Source organism: Aythya marila (genome assembly GCF_965140915.1).
Source record: "Aythya marila genome assembly, chromosome: 7".
Classification (NCBI taxonomy): domain Eukaryota; kingdom Metazoa; phylum Chordata; class Aves; order Anseriformes; family Anatidae; genus Aythya; species Aythya marila.
Window position 1 is genome coordinate 10,376,079 of NC_139048.1, and position 20,183 is coordinate 10,396,261.

Here is a 20,183-nt window from a genome sequence, read left to right on the forward strand (position 1 = left end):
GGGGGCTCTGGTTGTTACCAATGCCAACCCTCACATAATGCTGGACTCCAGGTGGTCATCGGCTCTGTCAAAACAACCATCTTGCAATTTAATTCCGACGTCTGGCTTTCAGTTCATCTTCTGTTGCTCCGCAGGCCGTATTTGTCACCACAGGAGTAACTGTTGGCTTCACAGTGCAAGACTTTCACTCGTAACTGGCTGTCTTTTCCACTCGTTTCTAGCCAGCTGAGATGCTAGGAGGGTCACTTTGGAAAATAATAAATAAATAAATAAATGACCAAAATAGATAACTAATTACATACATAAACACGCAAAGCCCATCAACACAAAAACAAAACCCAAACCTACCAAGTTACTAATCCACAAATTGCACGTACCGTGTCAAACGTCCTGGTCTACAGACATCCACAACCTTCATAAATCTGTCTCCGGTCCCTTGCCCTTTCCTCTCCCAATCAATGGGGAACGCTAATTGGCACACCCCGACTAGCACAGCAGACAAAGGAGGCGGCCGTTCCCACCGAAACCAGCGGGAAGGCTCCTGCGCACTTCAAAGGGCCGCGAAGGATGTCCCGAGCAAGCGCGTCCATTTCAACGCCTCAGCGATGCCAATCTTTTGACCTGCGAGTGGAATAAAGTGAATCAGAGCACGGACTGGGCTGCTGGGCCCTGCTGGCCCATGCCGGCGGTGTTGTCTTTGGCCGGCTCCACAAAGGCAGGAAGCGAGGCGGCCGCAGGGCCCCACACGTAGCGAGGGAGCCGTGGGGTGGCAGTGGGCTACCTGAGGGACCAGCAGCTGCCCACCGCAGGTTGCCAAGGAGGAAACGGCCCTAGCAGAGCACGAGTAGGGGCTCTGTGTAAGCGTTGGGGAGGTGGTGGTAGGGAAGCTGGGGTTAAATGCGGACCCCAGAGGGGCTGGGACCCTGTGGCTGGCAGCTCTGTGGGTCAGGAAGCTTGGGGCTGGCCACACTGAGACAGAGCGGAGAGCACAGGGGGCAGAAAGCTGTTTGGCACACATTTTGGTTCTGATTCGTGACTTAGTGGGTTCATCTGTGCTTTTCCCTACAGCCCCTGGAGGAGGAGGCTGAAGGACGCTCCCAGCATTTCAGTGCAATTAAACACATGGTTGCCGAGGCCGGGTCAGCAGGGTGCAGGCTTTCACCACACAGCCCGGGGCGGGCAGGGCGCGGAGCCCATCCCATAACACTAAGAGGGCCCGGGCAGGGCGGGGCGACCCGCACACACCCCGGGCGGCCAGGTCAACCTCGCGGGACTACCCCAGGGCCTCGCTGCTGCTATGCCTGCCCGCACCGTAAGGACTACATTTCCCAGCATGCCCCGAGGGAGACGCCCCCGCATGCAGAGCGCTGCGCCGTGCGGTGCACGCCGGGACTTGTAGTTCTCCTGGCGGCAGCGGCGCCATGCCGGAGGGGAAGGCTGCGTTCCGCGAGGTGCTGCCCAAGCAAGGTAGGGGCGGGCGGGCACGGCCCGGCTCGGCTCGGCTCGGCCCCAGCGCGCTGCCCGCTCACCCCCTGCCTGTCCCCTCCCCAGGGCAGCTCTCGGCCGAGGACGTCCCCGCCATGGTGCTGTGCAAGCCCAAGGTGCTGCCCCTCAAGTCGGTGGCGCTGGAGAAGCTGGAGGAGCTGCAGCGGGCGGCGGCCGAGGCGGCCGGGAGGGCCTCGGGGGGGGCCTCGGGGGGGGCGCCGGGCTCGCAGCGCTAGCGCCAGGAGCCGCCCGGCCACAGGTAGGGGAAGGGGATAGGGGCTGGGGGGCGTGTTAGTGTTTTAACAACACTTTTTAAAAGTGTTACCTGTAATTTAAGTGCTTAGTCACTGCTCTCTCACATCTTCTAACTCGTAGTGTGATAGATGTACGCCTTAACCCTCACCCGTCAGAGATGGGAGCAGTTCAGTTGTAAAACATCATTTTAAAAATGAAGACAGAAAGCAGAGCTTCACAAAAAAATATTTTTAATATGTTTTTACCAGAACGTTTCACTTTTCCAGTTACATAGAAAAAACATTTCGACTGGTTTGGTAGGTGGTAGCTGGAACATCTAAAACCGACCTGCGTTTTGCCCCAGAACAGGTGAATTTGTCCCATGACCCAACAACTCCGTTTCCACGGGCTCTTTACAAAGAAATAGCTATTTTTTTTTTTCTCCCAAAGCACAGTATTTCTTCAGCAGCACTGAAAATGGGATCACAGCAGCTTAACTTGACCCTTCTATAAAGCTTTGTACAAGCCAGTGATTTCATGACGAAGACACTGTCCTTGAAAGAAAGAGCGGCAGTCAAACATCGATGCAAACATGGAATGATTAGGTCACAACGTATGGCACTTATAAAAAGGTAGCTTATTTGAAGGCACCACCACAGCGGAGTGGCCAGTTGTTCTACTGTATGCCAAAAAAAAAAAAAAAAAGTTCTTTCTGAAATTTATAAAACTATTTAAAAAAAATGATTTGTACCCCAAAGATGTATTTTTAAAAAAATATGAACTGTGCTAAGCAACTCTTAGAATTCTGGTATACAATATATGTGCGTACATATATACACACACACCAACAAGCACGCGTGTCTGTATATATATAGATATCTATCTCTTGTCCCTTTAAACTTCAGGCTTCGGGAGTCAGTTCCCACATTCAGTAGCTTTCGAGTTTAAGCCGGCCTCCATCTCCTTCGCTCACAAAACGCTTCCTGCCCCTGTAAGAGAGCACAAAGTATATTTTCAGGAAGTTTACAGTGGCGTAATTTCTTTTTCTCATCTATCACCGTGAAGAATCTTCTCTTGATCTTGGGAGTCAAATACAAGGTGTAAAAGATTCAGCAAGATACAGCTGACAATCACCCTTCAACTGCTGAAAATTCATCTGCATCTCACATCTTGGTTCATTTCTAGGAAGCTTTTCAAAATTTGTATTGTCAAGTTCTTTCTGCTTTGCTTACCTTTTTCTATTTATTTTTGTAATTCATACTTGAAAAAGATGCTAAAGCCTAAAACTGGCATTTTTCTACCCCAAATTGAAGTACATAAGCCAAAAATGCCTCTCAATATATTCGTGAGAATTGAAGTATAATCAAGCGTTTGCTGCAGCGATGACTTTCAACCCTCCTACTCCCCAAGCCCACAAAACAGTTGGTATCGGAATACAGACTAACTCAATATCAAGCCTGAAGTCCACATGTGGAGGCTGCTTTCAATGAAGTCACTAAACCTTCCAAACCTGATTTTTTGCAAGCTGTCAAGATGCTTTAAGAAGCCTAAGGAAACACCCAGACTGGAAAAGATCTAACAAGCAATATTCCCAATGCGCAAAATTGTGAGTAATGGTTTTAACATCAAATTTTTACACACATTTCCCACAGGAAATGAAACTGTGACCAGTAAGGAGAGAAAAGAATACTGATGACCTGCAGTTCAAACAAACACTAACAAAACAAAAAGCACCTTACAAAGCCCACGATGGGCAGATAGTAAAGGATCAGGTACGTGGGGCTTATGCTGCATAAATATCCCAGTTCCTTTTAAACAAAAAAGGAGAATTGGTTGTCTAATCCTAGAATTCGGCTAATGCTGTTTAGTATATTTAAGCTGTTTTTCAAGCTTTGTTTTTCTTCCAGCTTTGCCTGCATGGATCGTTGTGACATCTGACTCTTGCATCTCAGTGATGCGCTGATCTCTGCCCAGGAAATCGGCAAAGCTGAGAGGAGAGGCGGGCCTTTGTCCTCTGCAGAGCAGACAGGCATGGTGCCGGGGATTCAGCAGATGCCCTGCTTTGCTCAAATATTTATCCCAGCCTCCATGTAAAAGGTTTTGTATTAGTGCAGCTTTTTAATAAACGGTTTCCCAGTCCAACCCTCTTCTGTTTTTCCATCTTTCCTAGTTTTGGGTTCCAATCTCTAACACTCGGGTCACGAAGATCCTGCTTTCTGTTACCTACATTGGGGATATAAAGCACTATCTCTAGTAAAACACCTACCTTGAAGGACAGAGGTCTCTCAGTGGTTTGGAGATGATTCCAGCCTGAAAGCATTCCTCTACAAACCGCTCCAGCACAGAATAGGAGTGTGGCACATCCAGGTTAATGTCGGGGATTTCACAGTAAACTCGTTCGTAGCCCTGCAGTGTAAGAACACAAATAATAATCTGGTTATTCAATGATTGTATTATTTTAAAACGCCCTTTTGCACTCAGAGGATGATTTTTTATGTAATTTCACGTATACTTCAGACAGTTTCAACAAACTGAAAGCAGAGCACCTGCAAATTAGTGGCAAAGCAAGGTATAATACCAACCAATAGCACAGTATTATGTAACTATCCATCTATATAAATACACTAGCTGAATTTTTAAGCTTCTTAAGTCATACATTCTGTGCTATCTGGGTTTCTGTGATAGCCAGGCTGCTTTTGCACGGGTAGTAACAGAAGGAAGAAAACACACTTCTCGATTATGAAGTATACTGGATAAGAAAAATAATTTTAAAGACACGTAGCTATATCACAGCATACTATGATTGCTTTTTTATCATTTAATTGCATAAAATCAGTTGAAAATCTTTCAGTGAAGATTCAGATATTCTGTACCCCACAGCTGAAGAGAAAACCGCTGCTCAGAACCCCTTTGTACTCCCTCCAATACACGAGAAATGTGTGTGAGGAAAATGACATTGTCTGTATGAGATAATGGCATTATCTGTATGGGATACAGAGTGACCGTGGAGGGAAGGGAGGAAAAAAAGCAGCAGAGTCAGCAATGGGCTACAAATACTTATTAAAAGTGGGTAAAAACTAAGCAAGTTTTTAAAGACCTTTTCCAGTATTCTGTAAGTGCCACACTTACTCTTTTCATTTGGTCCACAGTGATGACAGAAGATCTCCAGAGAGATTTCAACAAATCCAGCATCATTTTAAAGGTCTTTTCTCCAGTTGACTCCAAAACCATCACAATTGCCTAAAACAAATCATGTAAGCATTTTAACTGAAAAGAAAATAGCAGTTCAAGTACACATGTAAGCACATGAAGTACAAAACGCAATGAACGCATTACTGTGGACTTGTCTCCCCAGAAAATGCAATCGTATACAATTCCAGTATATTATTATTTGAAAAGAAAGACTGATGAAAAGTTATTTGCATAAAGATAAAAGGTATGGAAAAAAAAAAAAAAAAAACAGAAAGGAGTAGACAGAGTGCAGAATATTTCCTGGTTTGAGAGATACATGACTACCCATCTGGTTGCTGCAGCACAGATGAATTTTGTGTCTATGCTTTTTGCATCCAGGACTTTAGAGGAAAATTTACAACTTTACCTGTCTCCACAAACCCCATCAACCAAGAGGTATCTGTTTTCCTATCCTAAGAGGATTTTCTAAAAGGAGTCAATTTATTGAAGAGTAAATGTTGCAGTTTGTGGGTGTTTGGCCTTACTGGTGAACAACCATCTCCCAATTCTGAACAGTCACCTTCCACATAAAACAAAGATCCTTCTCTCATATAGTCTGATTTTAAAACATCTCAAAGCTTTTTACAGATGTACTAGAAGGAATAATTCCACCCTAAAGAGAAAACTTGATAACTTAACAGAAATAGGGAACACCCATTAGAATACACAGATGTCTAAAATCTGTTGTAGTACACAATTGAAGTAAGTCAACACCAATACAAGCTATGACTATTTGTTGCTGTTCTTCAGCAGAAAATAAGCTGACCTCAGAGATCTGTAATAATCTGAACACAACAACAAAAAAAATTAACTCTGGATATTCCCAGAGGGACCAGCAACTTCTTGCACAACATACACACAGTGAACACATAAACCATTAGCTTTACATGAAATAATTTAGTTATTTAAATAACATCAGAACTTGCAACATCAGCTTCAAATTCCAGTTACGTTATATGCATGCCCACATCAAAACAAAATCTGTTGGTTTTACTGGCAGTCCTCAAAGGGACTGATTTCTCCTTACTTCATACACAAGTTCATGGTGAAAATGGGGTACTTCCAGCTCCTGAAGGCAACGTTCAGCTTCCAGTACATCTCCGGAAAGCAAATACTCTTTCAGCAGCATATCAATCTATTGAATTTTAAAACAAAACAAAAACTAATTAGATACAAGATTTAAAAGCTGTCAACTGTTTTGATGATGATCTGTTTTCTTCATGCTGCATAATCAACCTGGCAGCAAGTTAGTTCCTGAAACTTGCAGCTAGTGTTTTTATAAACGTAATTAAATTGAGACCTGAAACACAATGTAAGCCAAATACCTGCCCATAATGTAAGACAAATATGCAAGCACATTGTTTTGTAAGATATCTACATAAACTTATCTTCTCTCCGAGCTCCTGTCATCTGCTACACTCACAAACTAGGAATTACAATGTGACTGCTTCCTTTAAACCTCCTTGCTTCATAGCAGGGACCATCAAGCTTCCCTGTTTCTGCCTCCTCCCTCTTTTTTGAGTTATTACAGTGCTTTTAATCACTGATGCCAAAAAGATAGTTTAGTTTAGCCAGTTTCGTGTTGGCTTCTCTATTACTTCATCATTTTGTACTGTGAACTCCTAAAAGCTAAGTGCTTAAAATTTTGCTTAAAGTAAGAATAGATGTAATCTTGCAATAAAGAATATTACCTAGTTTGTTCCCCCCACTGACCACTACGGACATCCATTTCCATCCACAAAATTATCTACATCAGTTTTTAAAACCTACTTTGTATTAAAAAAAAAAAAAATACAACACTCGAGACATCATTTTGCTATGGGATGTATGCATCTCTTTTCTCCATCCCAAACAACGTAAGCTTAGACAAACAGTAAACTCTGGGGAGAAGAGTTTTGTAGACATGAGTTACCTCTTTAACAAGGTGTTTCACAGACTGCTGGCCGCCTCCTGACCCCCACACGTTGTCTATACGCTTTCCGCCCTTTGTCACACTCAGCAACACAGTGGCTCGGTCCAGAGCCGCTCTAGAAAGAGAAATTCAAATTTTAGTAAAGTTTCATAATAAATCTCTAAAAGACATCTGTAGCATCTACACCCTCACCCCCACTGTTCTTCTCTGACCAAAGTGATCCTATCTCTGGAAAAAGGTCAGGTTTAATAACTCCACTGGGCCTCCCAGATCAAGAAGCCAGCAAGAGAACCCTTCCTGTGCTTTCCTTCTGCCACCCGTACACTTTTGGTTATGTTTTGCTCTGAACAGGGAACAATCCTGCAATGGTAGTGTTTGTGTGTCATCAATGCAGAACCTGAAACAGTCTCATAGGAAATAATTTAATAGTTTATTTTGTAGGGAGGAACTGTATCTGGGCTCCTCCAAAAATGCAGGCTAGCATGTGTATCTCAGAACAAGAGGCTTGAGTTGCTTCCATGCTGAAAAGTGGCTTTTGCACTGAAATGTTTTCTGTCTAAAGAATTGTGAAACCTTTGGAATTTAAGCCAAGACAGCATTTCAGAAGGCAAATATGTAGTTGCAAAAATGTTGTGAACTAGGGATGTTTGTTGTTTCATTGAGAAGAAAAACAGTGAAAAAAGACAGCTCCAGTTAAGCACCATTAGAAGTTGTATGAGTTTAGCATCTCAGTATCGAGCCTGAAACATACTTATGGGGAAAAAATTAAAAATGCATGGCTAGTTACTGAAATGCTCCTCTTTGCTCAGAGATTGCTCCTTCAGACTTCTCACCCCAGAACTGAAAACAACTCTCTTTATTGATAAATGAAACGTCACAAAGGAAGTCCAGGAAAGCACTACACAAACTTAAAATCTTTGTGAGGCAAAACACTTGATCACTTGCGTACTTCACAACATATTTACAGCAGCTGTCCTGATGCTATTAGTCCTTAGTCACATTAAAGCTTTTTCTCTGTAGAAGACACAACCCTCTATAGTCACGTCTAGTTTCAGCTCAGGTTATCCCCCCCAAAACAAAAGCCAGACAAACCTGACAAGATGAACTCCAGTGTATCGAATATAGTTTTAAGGCACTTTCAGTACTTCTCCTCTGGCATCCGCAATTCTGGGTTTTGTTGTTGCAGATGTGGGTTTTTGATAGTTTGAAATTAGAAAAGCAATTACAGAACCACATGGTTTATCCTGAAGCCCCGTATTCATGATTTCCTTCTCAGGCATGTGGAATAGAAAAAAATGTTGCTATAGAAAGCAAGAAACTTACCGAGCTTGGATGCAATCCACAGTGCCTTTGTAGCCATCTATGTAAGTACTGCTTAAAATCCCATCTCCAACAGCTCTAGCTATAAACTGGCCAACCAACTATAAATAAATAAAAAAAAAAAAAAGCATTTTTATATAAACCTTGAATTTCAAAACAGCTTAAGTAGAAAGTTACAACGTATTTGGTTTTCAGATTTTATTTAAATGAGACAGCTCAAAGTAGAAAACACAGCCTGGGAAACTGGATAGGGGATTACAGATACCAAGACAATCTATAACTGTTTTTCAAAACGCAGTGCCTTGTTTCAATTTGCTTGATCAATTTTAGCTGTAATTTAGAAGGAAAAGGTTTTGACTTCTACCACAAAAATTTGCAGATATACCTGGGGTGCCCTGGGAGAATCCAACACCAATTCAGGTAGATCTTTAAGCAGTTTGTCAAATGATTTTTCCACGTCAGTTTTGCTTACTACTGTCCCACAAAGGTCGGAGATAAGCTTAGATGTCATTTCCCTGTGGCTAGCCTTCCCCTCCAGCGCCAAGGAAACAGCCAGCACTGGCACGCTGTATTTCATTTCACCGAGGTTTAGATCCTTCAGCATCTCCTGAATAAGATTTGAAAAACAAAACAGATTAACATTTCATCATTTCAATATTAAATATATATTATAAACAAATACGTATACACACATACACGTACGCTTCTGCTTATGTAATGAATATAACTGCTTAGCTATTTTTACTGCACCTTTCTTGCCAACGCTCATTTACAGCTGGCAGTTGGATTCCCTCATGCACTACAGGTTTGCACCCTGAAGTAAATAAAGGCATGTGACATACCGAAACCTCGTTAGTATCTCCGTGTTCAAAATATTCCTGTATGATTGGTGTTAGAGTTTTTTCAAATGCTCTTTCATCCAGAGGTAGAACTACTGTTTCGTAGACACAGTTCTCCTATTTCAAAAGAAACAAAAGCATAAACCCTTTTGTAAACAGTAGTCACTTCTTAAATCTTCAGCAGCATTAATAGCATCAAAAAACACCTTCTACATCCCTAATGCTTTTATATTTTAGTATTCTACCAGAAAACACCAGATTATGTCTCTACAGTTTAACTGTGGATGATGCTGGCTAAATGTCACGTTTCTTATATTTTGAATTTACTGTTCAATGACAGAAAATAGTTCAAACTCTGTCACTGGATTTCTGCTGACACTATACAAACACAGAGATCAAGTACCTATGTACTCAAGGGAGGGTGACAGAAACTCCTGTTAAAGCCCAGCTGAGTTATCTGTGCTGCAACAGAAGATTTAACTTCTAGCAGCCTTCCCTGCAATGGTACTTCTGTCCCTGACAGCACAACAAGCCTGCCTGTTTTCCCTCTTCCCTGGAGGGACTTTGTGATCAGACAGGTGATAGCATGACAGAGAAAGGCATTTTCAGAACATTTGTGAGTGAAGACATTCCCTAAAGAGAAAAAGGAATCACACAGCAGCTGCCTCCTGTATAACCTGGTCCTGAAGAGTTCTCCACTATAATTCAGTTCCTCAAAGACTTCAGAAGTAATACTCAGAGCAATACTAGAGATCAAAGCAGTATTTAAAAGAAAAAAAAAAGAAGCTTCCAACTAATATCTATCAGAAGGAAGCTTTCCACAGTCAAGAATTCCAGCAGAAGACCAAAAGCCTATTTTTCCTATCACAATAGACTATGTTTACGAAAAGCTAAGCATACAGGTATTCCTTGGAATATTAATTCTTCATAAAGCTTCATTTTATGAAATCATCAGGTTCGTTTTCAATAGCCATGTCTGCTGATGTCAGTGTTGAATTGCAGGAAAAAATGATTCTGAAAGCAGGTCCTGGCATACCGAGATAGCATCACCTCAGCAGCTATGGTTACAAGCAGCAACCTCTGCTCAAAGGATTCCTCCATCACTCGGGGGATGTTCTCCCCAATAATATGGCTGTAGGGCACAATCTTCCACAACAAATACCAAACAGATACAAGAAATGGCTATGTTGGGAATATAAGGAAGAGAAATATAAGGAAGAGAGCAATCCCTAACAGATACTGTCATGGACTAAACTCCCAAATTAAAAATCTGTGTGGTATTTTTAACTTGGTGCTTGCTTGCAATTTAGAGCAGCGTTGCAACATTCACCTCCATGGGAACAAGCAATGAAAGAACACACCTGGGAAAACCACACTGCCTAGTCAGACACAGAGGGAAAGTTTAGGTCTAAGATCTATAGTGTTACACTGCCACACTCCTACATCACACCCCTTTAGCTAGCCAACAATCCATTACTGAACATAAAAATGAGCATTTAGTACAGATAGTCCAACACCCGCATAACTTGTGAGGTTAAACTTTCATTAATATAAGCATCACGGCAATTTTAAGTAATAACGGAAATCAAAACAAGCATTGTGCAAGGAAATTTGCCCTACCTGGTCATCATCATAATTAGGATCCTTAATATCTACTTCTTCCACATCATACACTTGACCTGGTGTTCCCCAAACTCCTTTACCACCTGCTCCACCTGGCGAAATAGAGGGCAGCAAGCAAGGACAGTCAGCTTACATGCAATAATTTCAGTTCATCCCAACATTCTTTGACTCAGTATGTGCTTGTGACCACCTCCTGACTCTAGCCATATTTGCTGAAAAGGGCAGAAGTGTCTCTCTGACACGTTCCCACTTCAGCAACCAGCCTTTTCATTACTTTCCAGTAAGACACTAGAAGAATGAAACTATGTAAGAATTGCTGAAGTTTGAAACAACCGTACTTTCGAATATAGCCATGCTTTCAGTTCGCATTAGTAACACTCCTGTGAACCGCCTCAACCCCAAATAGTTCAAATTCATATTCAATTTACTATTAAAAGATTACTTCAATTTACTATTAAAAGATTACTTCAATTTACTATTAAAAGATACCTAACTCAAAGACACAAGTTACTTAATGATACTCACAAATTTTTGATATAAAGATTCCATCTAGCTTTTTTTAGTTGGTAGGTGGCAATAGGAGCAAATGCCTGCATAGACTGTGGGCTACAAGTATGGTTCTCAGTGACAACAAAATCTCTATGTTCTTGACAGAATCATCATCACAGTAATCTTTTCACCAAGCTACACCAACCTTTCTTTGGCAGACCCCTTCCCTTTCCGGACCGGGACCGCCTATCCAGGAGTTTCCCCTTTGGGCTCGTTGGAATGACAACTCCAGTCTTCTGTGTCTCTCCATTCTCGCTGACAGAGTCTCCTCGCCCAGAATCTCTGGAAGAATTTTTCCTCAACCGTCTCTTGGCTTTAGCGTTTATTTTGGCTTCAGTAATCGAAGTTGCAGGAATCCAATTTCCATTGATTTCAGTCTTTCGTTCGTCAGACCCACCATTTTCTTCATCACCGGAAAATGGAGCATCACTGAGGTTCTCAAGTTCTTAAAAAGGAGGCAAAGTGGAAATTTTGTTACTGTTTTAAAGTATTTTATGTTAAAATACCAAAATGCTGCATTTAAAATGGATTACAGCATTTAACAGCACTCATATTCAACAGGCAAACGGTGGTGTTTAATTTAAATATGTCCATACATCACAGCAATAAGGCGTTCCTTATCCCCCTCCACATACCATCCACAATCTAAACAGAGCATATGTCAAGAGGCAGACAGCAAATGAATAAACCATTTATAAACAGGTAAACCGCAAAGAACTCCACCCGTGTTAAACAATCTATCAGAATTCCTCAGCACAGAAGGTCTAGGTGCCCTGTTATCACCCCACCCACTCATCGCTTGACTTGGAAACAAATAGAACTGCCAATGCAGTAAATTTTGTAAGAATTCAGCAACATTAACAGAATAATCACCGAAGTGAAATTAATTTCCTACATCATCAAGCAACATTCCTCTCATTCAAGGAATTTCAAACAAAGCTCACCATCTGGAAAAATCAACGATTTACACTTAAAATACAAGAATGAGATCACTAATTTCTGTTTTTAAAGGTATGAAAAAAGTGCAGTTTAATACAAAATCTGGAAAGGTTGGTAACAAAAACTCAGAATAAAGTATTTTGAAACAATGTGATCTCTCTTCTTTAGGGATTGTTCCTTACTGTGGGGGTAGTTCAAGACTTTTTCTAAAAATTACCATGTTTTTTTCCCCGCTACAATCACATGTAATAGGTAACAAGCCCTGTTTCCTTCTAAAACACCCTCTGCACAATGAAAAAAGCCCTCTCACAACTTAACAATCCAAAAATACTTCAGAGCATTGAGAGGTGCAATAATTTCACTGATTTTCACAATTTTCTTAAGTTAGATACAAATTTTAAATGTGCATTAAAGTCTTGTATTTCAGAGAGTTAGACTCTCCCCCACATGAACTCTATGGTTCAGCAGAATGTTTTATTTAGTGCAAAAGTCCCTGTAAATTCTTCTTCCCCCTCTTCTTCCTTCTTCTTTTTTTTTTTTTTCCTGCAGTTGGTAGAGTCTCACAGCCACAGCCTATGGCCCCAACCCCAGGATGCACACTGATGAGGTGCACAGAAGAAGCTGCTTTTCCAGCTGTGCCAAACCTGCTTTACAGAAAAGTTTGAAGCCCTAAACCCAGAACATGAAGAGTATTTTAAACTTCTATTTGAACGTAGACAAATATATTACTTTACCATTCCAATACATTCTAATTAAAAGCATTCATTTGGCAACTGTTCTCAGAACAGGATTTTTTTTCAATTCAAAACAAGCTCATGAAAATGTTTTGAAAGCAAAGTGCACTAATAAAATATTTCCAACCTCAAAGTATTTACTCATATCAAAGAGGACACTGCACTGCAAAACGAAGAAATCCTGATGCAACTGCCTCCTTCATGATCAAAGAAGCAACATTTAGATATTAGTGCTCACAGATGTGAATGCTATAGCTGAACAATAATGCAGTCATTCCCATATAAGCTTCATCTTTCCACTCATTACTCCCACAAAAGCATTCCCTTTATGCTTGCAGCAAGCTAAAAAAAGAAAAGCATCCATTACGTACAGAAAAGAATTCCCACAACAAGCACTCTCAGCTTTATAATATTTTAATACCACAATGAAAGATTTGCATAAAGCTAGCAGAGGGCAAAAAAGCAAAACTGAACAGGTTTCCTTCCTTCTCTTCCCCAGGGAGCCCTCGCCAGCAGAACCAGCTCATCTCAGATAACTGAATTAAGATTCTGCACCATGCTGAGTCTCCCATGAATTTCTCCAGTTCAGACCTACAACCAGGCTATACAGGATCTACACTCTTCGATGACCACTTATTTCTCTCCATTTTCAAAGAAAATGGTCAACATTTAATTAACACAAGTCAATCATGACTTTGACTACTAAGGAAAAAGGGGGAGACAACAGTGTAGCCTCTACACAGTCCCAATCTCAGGTTCAAATCTAAATTTAATCATCCACAGGAAACGTCCAACCCGTAAGACTCAGGATTTCATACTGCATTACTGATTTCTTACTACATTTTTTTTTTATTTTTATGTAACACCATGTAAGTTCCACCTGTAGCCTCTTACTCCACAATACCATGACCTACTGGCCCTCCACTGTTAGTCACCTAATTAGGTTGAAAAAAAAAAAATAGATTAAACTAGCTTTGAATAATTTTATAAATCTCTTTCATTAGAAGTACACAAAAAATGACGTTAAAATGAGACATTGGAAAGATCTACATCACATATACAAGCAGGAACAGCATCCTATACACTTTAAGGCTTTGCTTACCACATATTAAAAAGTTATCCAAATTGATCTAATTAACCTGCTATTAAGCCTAGCAGGCATAGTTGAAAGCTGTGCTTTTATGGGCACTACTATTAGACAAAAAGAACGTTCAGCAAATACTTACCTACCTACAAGTTTCATTTGACCAAATTAGATCAATTTAGATATCTCACAGCCTCCCATCCATTATTCAAACGTCATTCTAAAATGCTGAGAAGCAATGCATCTTCTGCAGCAAACTACTTCAAGCTTAAAGTAAGAGTTCATATGGAGAATGCTGCCACTTCAACTGCATCGCATACCATCCATAACATATGTGATTTTTTTTTTTTAGAAAAAAGAATTACAAAACCTACAGAAACTAATTGACATAAGAAGGTTGGTGCAGATCATCACAATCTCTGGAAGGCACATAAAAACAACATGAAATTACATTAATTTGACCAAGCATGATAAAATGTGCTTGTGATATGGACAAAGCTGTCAATTTCAAGGCAGTTTCACACCTGCCTTTACACCTGCACTACTGAAAAATCACATGACAGAGTCGAAAGTCACTATTTACTAACTTATGGGAGAAATGTTATATTCATTATTATTTTCAGAGAAGCTTCAAAATAAACATCAAGCAGGATATTGTAACATATACTTGAAAGAAATACCCTTTTAAAAAAAAAAAAAAAAAAACTTCAACACATATTCTGTAAATATGTGAAGTTTTTTTCTTAAAGCAGTAGTGTTAAAAATTAACAGGCAATACGATTTACAACAGAGAACACTTTAGGTCAGCTAAGCAAATATAAGTAAAAGGTACTGAATCTATTACTTACCTGTTGTGTTAACATAAACGTGCTCCTTTTCTATTTCCATAGCTGCTTAACAGAACTGACTGTGAAATGTAAAGTCTCAACGCTTTCCCTTCAGGGCCTAAATGGAAAAGGAGAAGCCCAGGTGAAGAAAAGCACTAGACTAAATCCGAAAGGAGTACAGAGCTATGAAGGCTTCACTCACAAAATATGTTTAAGTTATACTTAACTACCAGTAGCCACTGAAAAACTCCTGAGAAGGTAGAAGATGTAACATGAGACAGCACCACCCTTAAACACATCTATCAAAGCCTTTATGTCTCAGCAGTTGTCAGTTCTGCTGCTTATATAGAAGGAACCAGGATAAAAACCGTTATGTTAAGGGTACAAGCCCCCTGTATGCAGCTTTTGTAAGTTGATAAGTCACCTCTATCAACCTAGGACCATCCACCTCTGCAGAGCAGTTATCTACAAAAGCATGCGATATCAACGTAATAATTGCATCCACAAGAGAAATGTTCTTCAGGTTGAACTATACTGATAAAATGGTACTTGTTTATCAAGTTCAGACAAATCCTTAAAAAACAAGGTATTTTTGTTCCTCCCCTCAAGGACACAGTGGTTATATTTTAACGTATGTGTTTATGTACAACTGTCAAACTTTCACGTCTCTGTGCCAATCAGCACGGGGTAGGTTTGAACATTTCACTTTTTTTGTGTTACTCTCTTTTCCTAGCAGCTGCTATTCCACAAACCACCACAGGTCACTGTGAAAGAGCTCATCCCTCCCGAGCTCATCCATCTTCCCTTTATGTACACAAAATTAAAGCAGCCTCACAACTCCCCGTGCACTTTTTTTTTTTTTTTTTACCTGTGAGATCCTCACAGATCACTTTGTAGCACTGTGACTATTACCAGTATGTGCCTGTCCCATCAGAATACCGTGGCTCTTCTTTTTCATCCATTTCTGCCCTGAAAGCAGCTTACCGTTGAGTGGCAAGATTGTGACACCAAACGGCATCGCTCCCTTCCGCTTTTCTCCTTTCCTGGTTTTCCCCTTTTATGCCCACTTTCCTGCCACAGACCTACCAACTGCACACGATTCATCGCAGCGCACTGACAGGAAAGGAACTGAAGGGTTAGGGCACGGTACCAAACTGCCACCACCTTGTCATTTCCTAACACCCATCCCAACAGTTAATTTAATGCAACACGCGATCCTCCTCATCCCCACACCATTTTTAACCCCTGAACATCCCAAATACCCAGCGTTGGAAGGGACACGTCGAGCCCAACCCCCTGGCACCACACGGATCTACCCACAGCTTCAGAGCAGGGAATTTTGCTTCACATTTGCTCAATTCAGACACGTTTGCTTGGCGTTTACCTCACACAGTCATCCAGCAGCTCCTCCTCAGGGCTGGCCGTGCGGTGGGTCTATGCCAGCAGCGCTGCACCCCTCCCAGCGGGACGTCCCATCAGCCGCTGCACCTCTTTGAAAAAGCAGACAAAACCCCCAAATTCAGCACCAATTAAGAGAAAAACGTAGTTTATAACAGAACTTTAGGTTTCGGGTAGGATAATAGACGTCAATCAGAGCCCTGGCTGCAGCTCCCCACAGCAGGGCTGCCCCGCACCTCACGGGAGCCCCTCAGGGCCCGCCGGGCCGGGCGCCTCCCCTCAGCCCTCAGCCGGGAGCGGGACCGTTAGGAGCGGGGCGGGGCGGGGCCGAGCTCGGCTCGGTTCGGCTCCGTTCGGCTCCGCTCGGCCGAGCCCCGCCCCCCGGCCCCGCTTGTTTGGGTTTTCTTCCCCCCAGCGACACGGCTGCGAGCGGCGCCGCTGATTGGCTGGCTCCCGCCCGCCGCCTCGGCCAATCAGCGGACTGGGGTGGGGAGGTGGGGGGGGGGGCTCGGCCCGCTGGGCAGAGAAGGGAGAGGAGGGGGGCGAGACCATGAGGGGCGGGGGGAGCGGGACGGAACCATTCGGGTGGGGAGGGGGCCGCTGCTGGGCTGTTTGGCCTGTACCTACACCCCTACAGTCCTACACCACTACACCCTACAGTCCTACACCCTGCACACCTACAGTCCTACACCCTCACCCAGCCCCAAACCTCCACCTTCCTGCCTCGTGCGGGTTTTACATGGAGGCAGCCTCACAGCCCGTCTCCCCATGTCCCCACACCGCCCCGCTGAGGGGTTTGTGCCCTGTAGGTTTTTCACTCCCCACAGAGAATCCCCCTCAGTTCGTCCCCTACCAGCTGGGTTTCACGCTGTTTTTTACATAAATGCCCCATGAGCTGAGTTTTATGGGGCTGTTAGGTATTATTCCAGTGGATTTTTGCTCCAAATTGGCGTGGTTTTGAGGGAGTTAAAAGCCAGGCTTCCCTTGTGTAAGAGGCTCCGAGTGCATTTGCTGGCCCGGCTCCACATGAATCATCAGAAGTAGGGTTAAGAATCAAAACAACAGTGATCTGGGAAATGAGCATGCGGCGTGATTGCCGTGTTTCTAGTGATAAATGATAAATGCTGCTCCCGTCGGGCAAATGACAGGAAGAAAATCTTTCTTGTTCCTGAAGACTCCAGGTTCCAGGCATTTTTTTTCCAGGCATTTTCAAGTCGGGACAGTTTCACATGCTCACACAAGGCTTTTTTTCATAAGCAACCCAGAAGCAACCTCAAACTATGTTGTTCCCCCCATCAATCAAAAAATAATTTCTAGTTTGCTCTTTCACCCTAACCGAGTAGTACATACCACTACAGCTCAGAAATCTGGAAAATAATTTCTATCCACTAGCAAAGATCAGGGAATTCGGCTTTCCCTGCAGCAAGACAGGAGAGGAGCTTGGAAGAGGAGAAAGGAGGTGGCAGAAAAAGCATTTTGAAATAGTGACAAGAGAAGATGCCACAAAACACATGGCAATTGCTACTACCTGGTGTAAAGCACCGCAGAAAATTTGGGGGAGGATTTTTCTGGTTAAATTTTGGACTGGGTCACTTCCACGAGGCCCAAAAGCAGGGTGATTAAATCAAGAGAAGATGAACGCTCCTGAACTAACCAGCACACTGCCAGACAAGAAAACAGAGTAGGTTTCCTTTCTTCTGCTGCACGTCTCTATTAGCACCCCGGTTATCAAACACTGAAAATCTCGTCTATGTTTGACTGTCCATACTTTCAGATTTCTAAGACACTGTGACATGAAAAAGGACTGATGTGCATGCAAGATTATTTGTATTTTCCCACTGTTATCTACCAGCCTACTAAAAGATATCACCATTTTGCCTTCCCAGCCTCAAAACCTTAATATTGAACAGACAGAGCCAATCACACACAAATCTCTGAGCTGCAGAGGGCTGCTTGCTCCCTCCCTGCCTCCATCCCCCAGCTGTATTAATAGCCAACATACCTCCCAAATCCCCCTCGAAACAAGAGGGCAAAAAACCATGCATCACTCAGACCAAACCCAGGTTTTCTTAGGGAAAAAAAAAAAAAAAAAAAAAAAAAAAGAAGAAAAAAAGCCCTTCTGAGCATCTGTGGGCAGCCCGCAGCTGCCACGCGAGGTTACCTGTGCCAGGAGCTCTGCCACGCTGTGCCACACCGTGTCACACCGTGTCACACCGTGTCACACCGTGCCACGCCACGCCGCGTGGGGAGCCGCTGGGAGCCCCTGCTGCCCTCCACCTGGAGCAGAGTGCTGCAAGAGAGGCGAGCGGGTCACTTCCCAGCTCTCTTCCTCCCTTAGCGCCTGCTGGGTTGTTTTCAAACTCTCCCCTCCCTTTCTCGCTCGCTGGCCAAGCCCTCCCATGACACCCAGGGGAGGAAACCATTGGCTGGAGTTCCCCAAAACGCGTGGAGCAGCCCTTCCCCAGCCTGGGTCCAGAGCACACGCACCCTCGTGGGCGTGCTGCCGGCCTTTGCTTTTCATCCCACTGTGGCTCGCGTTGGCCATCGGCCCTCCCGCACCGCAGAGAGCAGCAGAAAGCGGAGAGGTTGCCTCTGGTTAAACACATCGCAGGGCATTTTCTTTGCACTCCCCACTGCGGATTTCTCAGAGTTTTACTTTCTGTTCTTAAGTGTTTTCAAAAGGCAGTGTCTGCGATCTTGAAACCTCAGCGGTTCTGTTTGATCACAATCTAGTCTGTCGCAGTGTCACTTAAAATATAGATTTCTATCCATAACGCAGACAGCAAAAATGTATCTGCTAAATCAATCTGCTCTGCTCAGTTCCCTGTCTCTTGGCCTTCTGGGTTCTTTGCCTTCAATGCACTTTTATTTTGTGTCTTCTGCATGGGCTTCAAGGTGCCTTCATAAAATTAACTGCAAGCACAGCAATCCCATTCCTTACCAGTCAGTGTCAGCTCCGGGTTGAAAGGATGCTAAAGCATGCCTTCACTTATTTAATGCTCAGTATTTAGATTTGCTTTTGAACATCCTCCTGCAGCCCTGTATGTGAGCTGTGGCCAGGCTGCCCTGCATCTGCAGCACCTGCTGGGGACGGGCACCTCTGGGAGGTGCAGAGGAATAGTCTCACATTTGTCTGAGGAAACTCAAGAGTCACTTGCTGAGATGTCTTTGGACAAGTGCTTTCCCAAATCATAGCTTGCCTGTCTGTATCGTGACTTGTGCACCCTGACAGTGCACAAAACCCATCCCTGTTCGTGCTTCTCAGTGCACCCTCCTGGCAGACACCCCAGGTTTGGGTTTGCATTGTAAAACTGTTTCAGGCATGTCTCCTCTGTGTTACAGTTGTCATCTGTTCATTCTTGCCTTAACAAAGACAATCATGCCTCTGAAAAGACACTTTACAGGAAAGGGCTGAACTTGTGAAATGTGCAGAAAAAGGGAGCCCTTGATTTGCCTGTAAAGACTTCCAGACAGTGAGTTCATTTAAAAGCTAACGACCAGAAACATGTAATACTGTCCTTACCTCAGCATAATTGTCCTTTTTTTACTGGTTTACTGTGGGAGAAAATCTTAGGGAGCCACTTATTACAACAAGGTGTGTTATTGTCTTGTAATTATTATTTGACAAGCTGAGGTCTTGTGATTAATAAATCACGTGCCCGCTTTCTGTGTGTGTATAATCACATGCTCCATATTTATATTGTCAGAGGGTTACAAAATATTTACCTATGTGCATAGGACTGGCAGGAACTTCTGGGCTACCACGTCCCATATCACAGGCACCATGTGATATAATCCTTCTCACAAACTTATCAAGTTCCGTCTTCAGAACAATTTAATATTTTGCATGCACGACTGCAACTGGCAGGCTGTTCCTCCCAGATTGTCGAATGGTTAGTAACAATCATCTGTTAAAAATGTCTGATGCCTCCTTTTGCTCATTTATTATCTACCAGCACTGGCCTTTAGTACCACTATGTCTTCCCATTCCCTTCCTGGGAGATACTT

The 20,183-nt window shown here is 42.9% G+C and overlaps 2 protein-coding genes across 6 annotated transcripts; one reads left to right on the forward strand and one right to left on the reverse strand.

Annotated features, from left to right (window-relative positions):
- The first annotated feature begins 1,417 nt into the window (after window positions 1-1,417).
- BBIP1 (BBSome interacting protein 1) lies at window positions 1,418-3,979 on the forward strand. 3 transcript variants are annotated; one of them, XR_014317931.1, is made up of 4 exons: window positions 1,418-1,467; window positions 1,552-1,744; window positions 2,785-3,325; window positions 3,627-3,979. XR_014317931.1 is itself a non-coding variant. In XM_082765034.1 (3 exons), the coding sequence occupies exons 1-2, from the start codon at window positions 1,422-1,424 to the stop codon at window positions 1,719-1,721; spliced, it is 216 nt and encodes a 71-aa protein (XP_082621160.1). In that variant the 5' UTR covers window positions 1,418-1,421; the 3' UTR covers window positions 1,722-1,744; window positions 3,627-3,979. The 3 variants fall into 3 exon arrangements, 1 of the variants encoding a protein (XP_082621160.1); XR_014317932.1 differs by lacking the exon at window positions 2,785-3,325 and adding an exon at window positions 3,372-3,491; XM_082765034.1 differs by lacking the exon at window positions 2,785-3,325.
- On the reverse strand, window positions 1,954-18,506 carry PDCD4 (programmed cell death 4). 3 transcript variants are annotated; one of them, XM_082765031.1, is made up of 13 exons: window positions 18,337-18,506; window positions 16,162-16,267; window positions 14,799-14,895; window positions 11,339-11,638; window positions 10,642-10,736; window positions 9,025-9,138; window positions 8,568-8,789; window positions 8,186-8,283; window positions 6,863-6,977; window positions 5,978-6,085; window positions 4,849-4,959; window positions 3,986-4,125; window positions 1,954-2,708 (listed from the first exon to the last, which is right to left on the reverse strand). In XM_082765031.1, the coding sequence occupies exons 3-13, from the start codon at window positions 14,836-14,838 to the stop codon at window positions 2,648-2,650; spliced, it is 1,404 nt and encodes a 467-aa protein (XP_082621157.1). In that variant the 5' UTR covers window positions 14,839-14,895; window positions 16,162-16,267; window positions 18,337-18,506; the 3' UTR covers window positions 1,954-2,647. The 3 variants fall into 3 exon arrangements, with proteins under 3 accessions (XP_082621157.1, XP_082621158.1, XP_082621159.1); XM_082765032.1 differs by lacking the exon at window positions 18,337-18,506 and adding an exon at window positions 16,412-16,535; XM_082765033.1 differs by lacking the exons at window positions 16,162-16,267; window positions 18,337-18,506 and adding an exon at window positions 15,202-15,252.
- Window positions 18,507-20,183: the final 1,677 nt, after the last annotated feature.

Coding starts and splice junctions, on each gene's coding strand:
- BBIP1 (XM_082765034.1), top strand. CDS start 1,422: ATGCCGGAGGGGAAGGCTGCGTTCCGCGAGGTGCTGCCCAAGCAAG. Junction 1,468..1,551: donor CGAGGTGCTGCCCAAGCAAG/GTAGGGGCGGGC, acceptor TCCCCTCCCCAG/GGCAGCTCTCGGCCGAGGAC.
- PDCD4 (XM_082765031.1), bottom strand. CDS start 14,838: ATGGAAATAGAAAAGGAGCACGTTTATGTTAACACAACAG. Junction 8,790..9,024: donor GAGATACTAACGAGGTTTCG/GTATGTCACATG, acceptor AATCTTATTCAG/GAGATGCTGAAGGATCTAAA. Junction 4,960..5,977: donor ACCATGAACTTGTGTATGAA/GTAAGGAGAAAT, acceptor GATTTGTTTTAG/GCAATTGTGATGGTTTTGGA.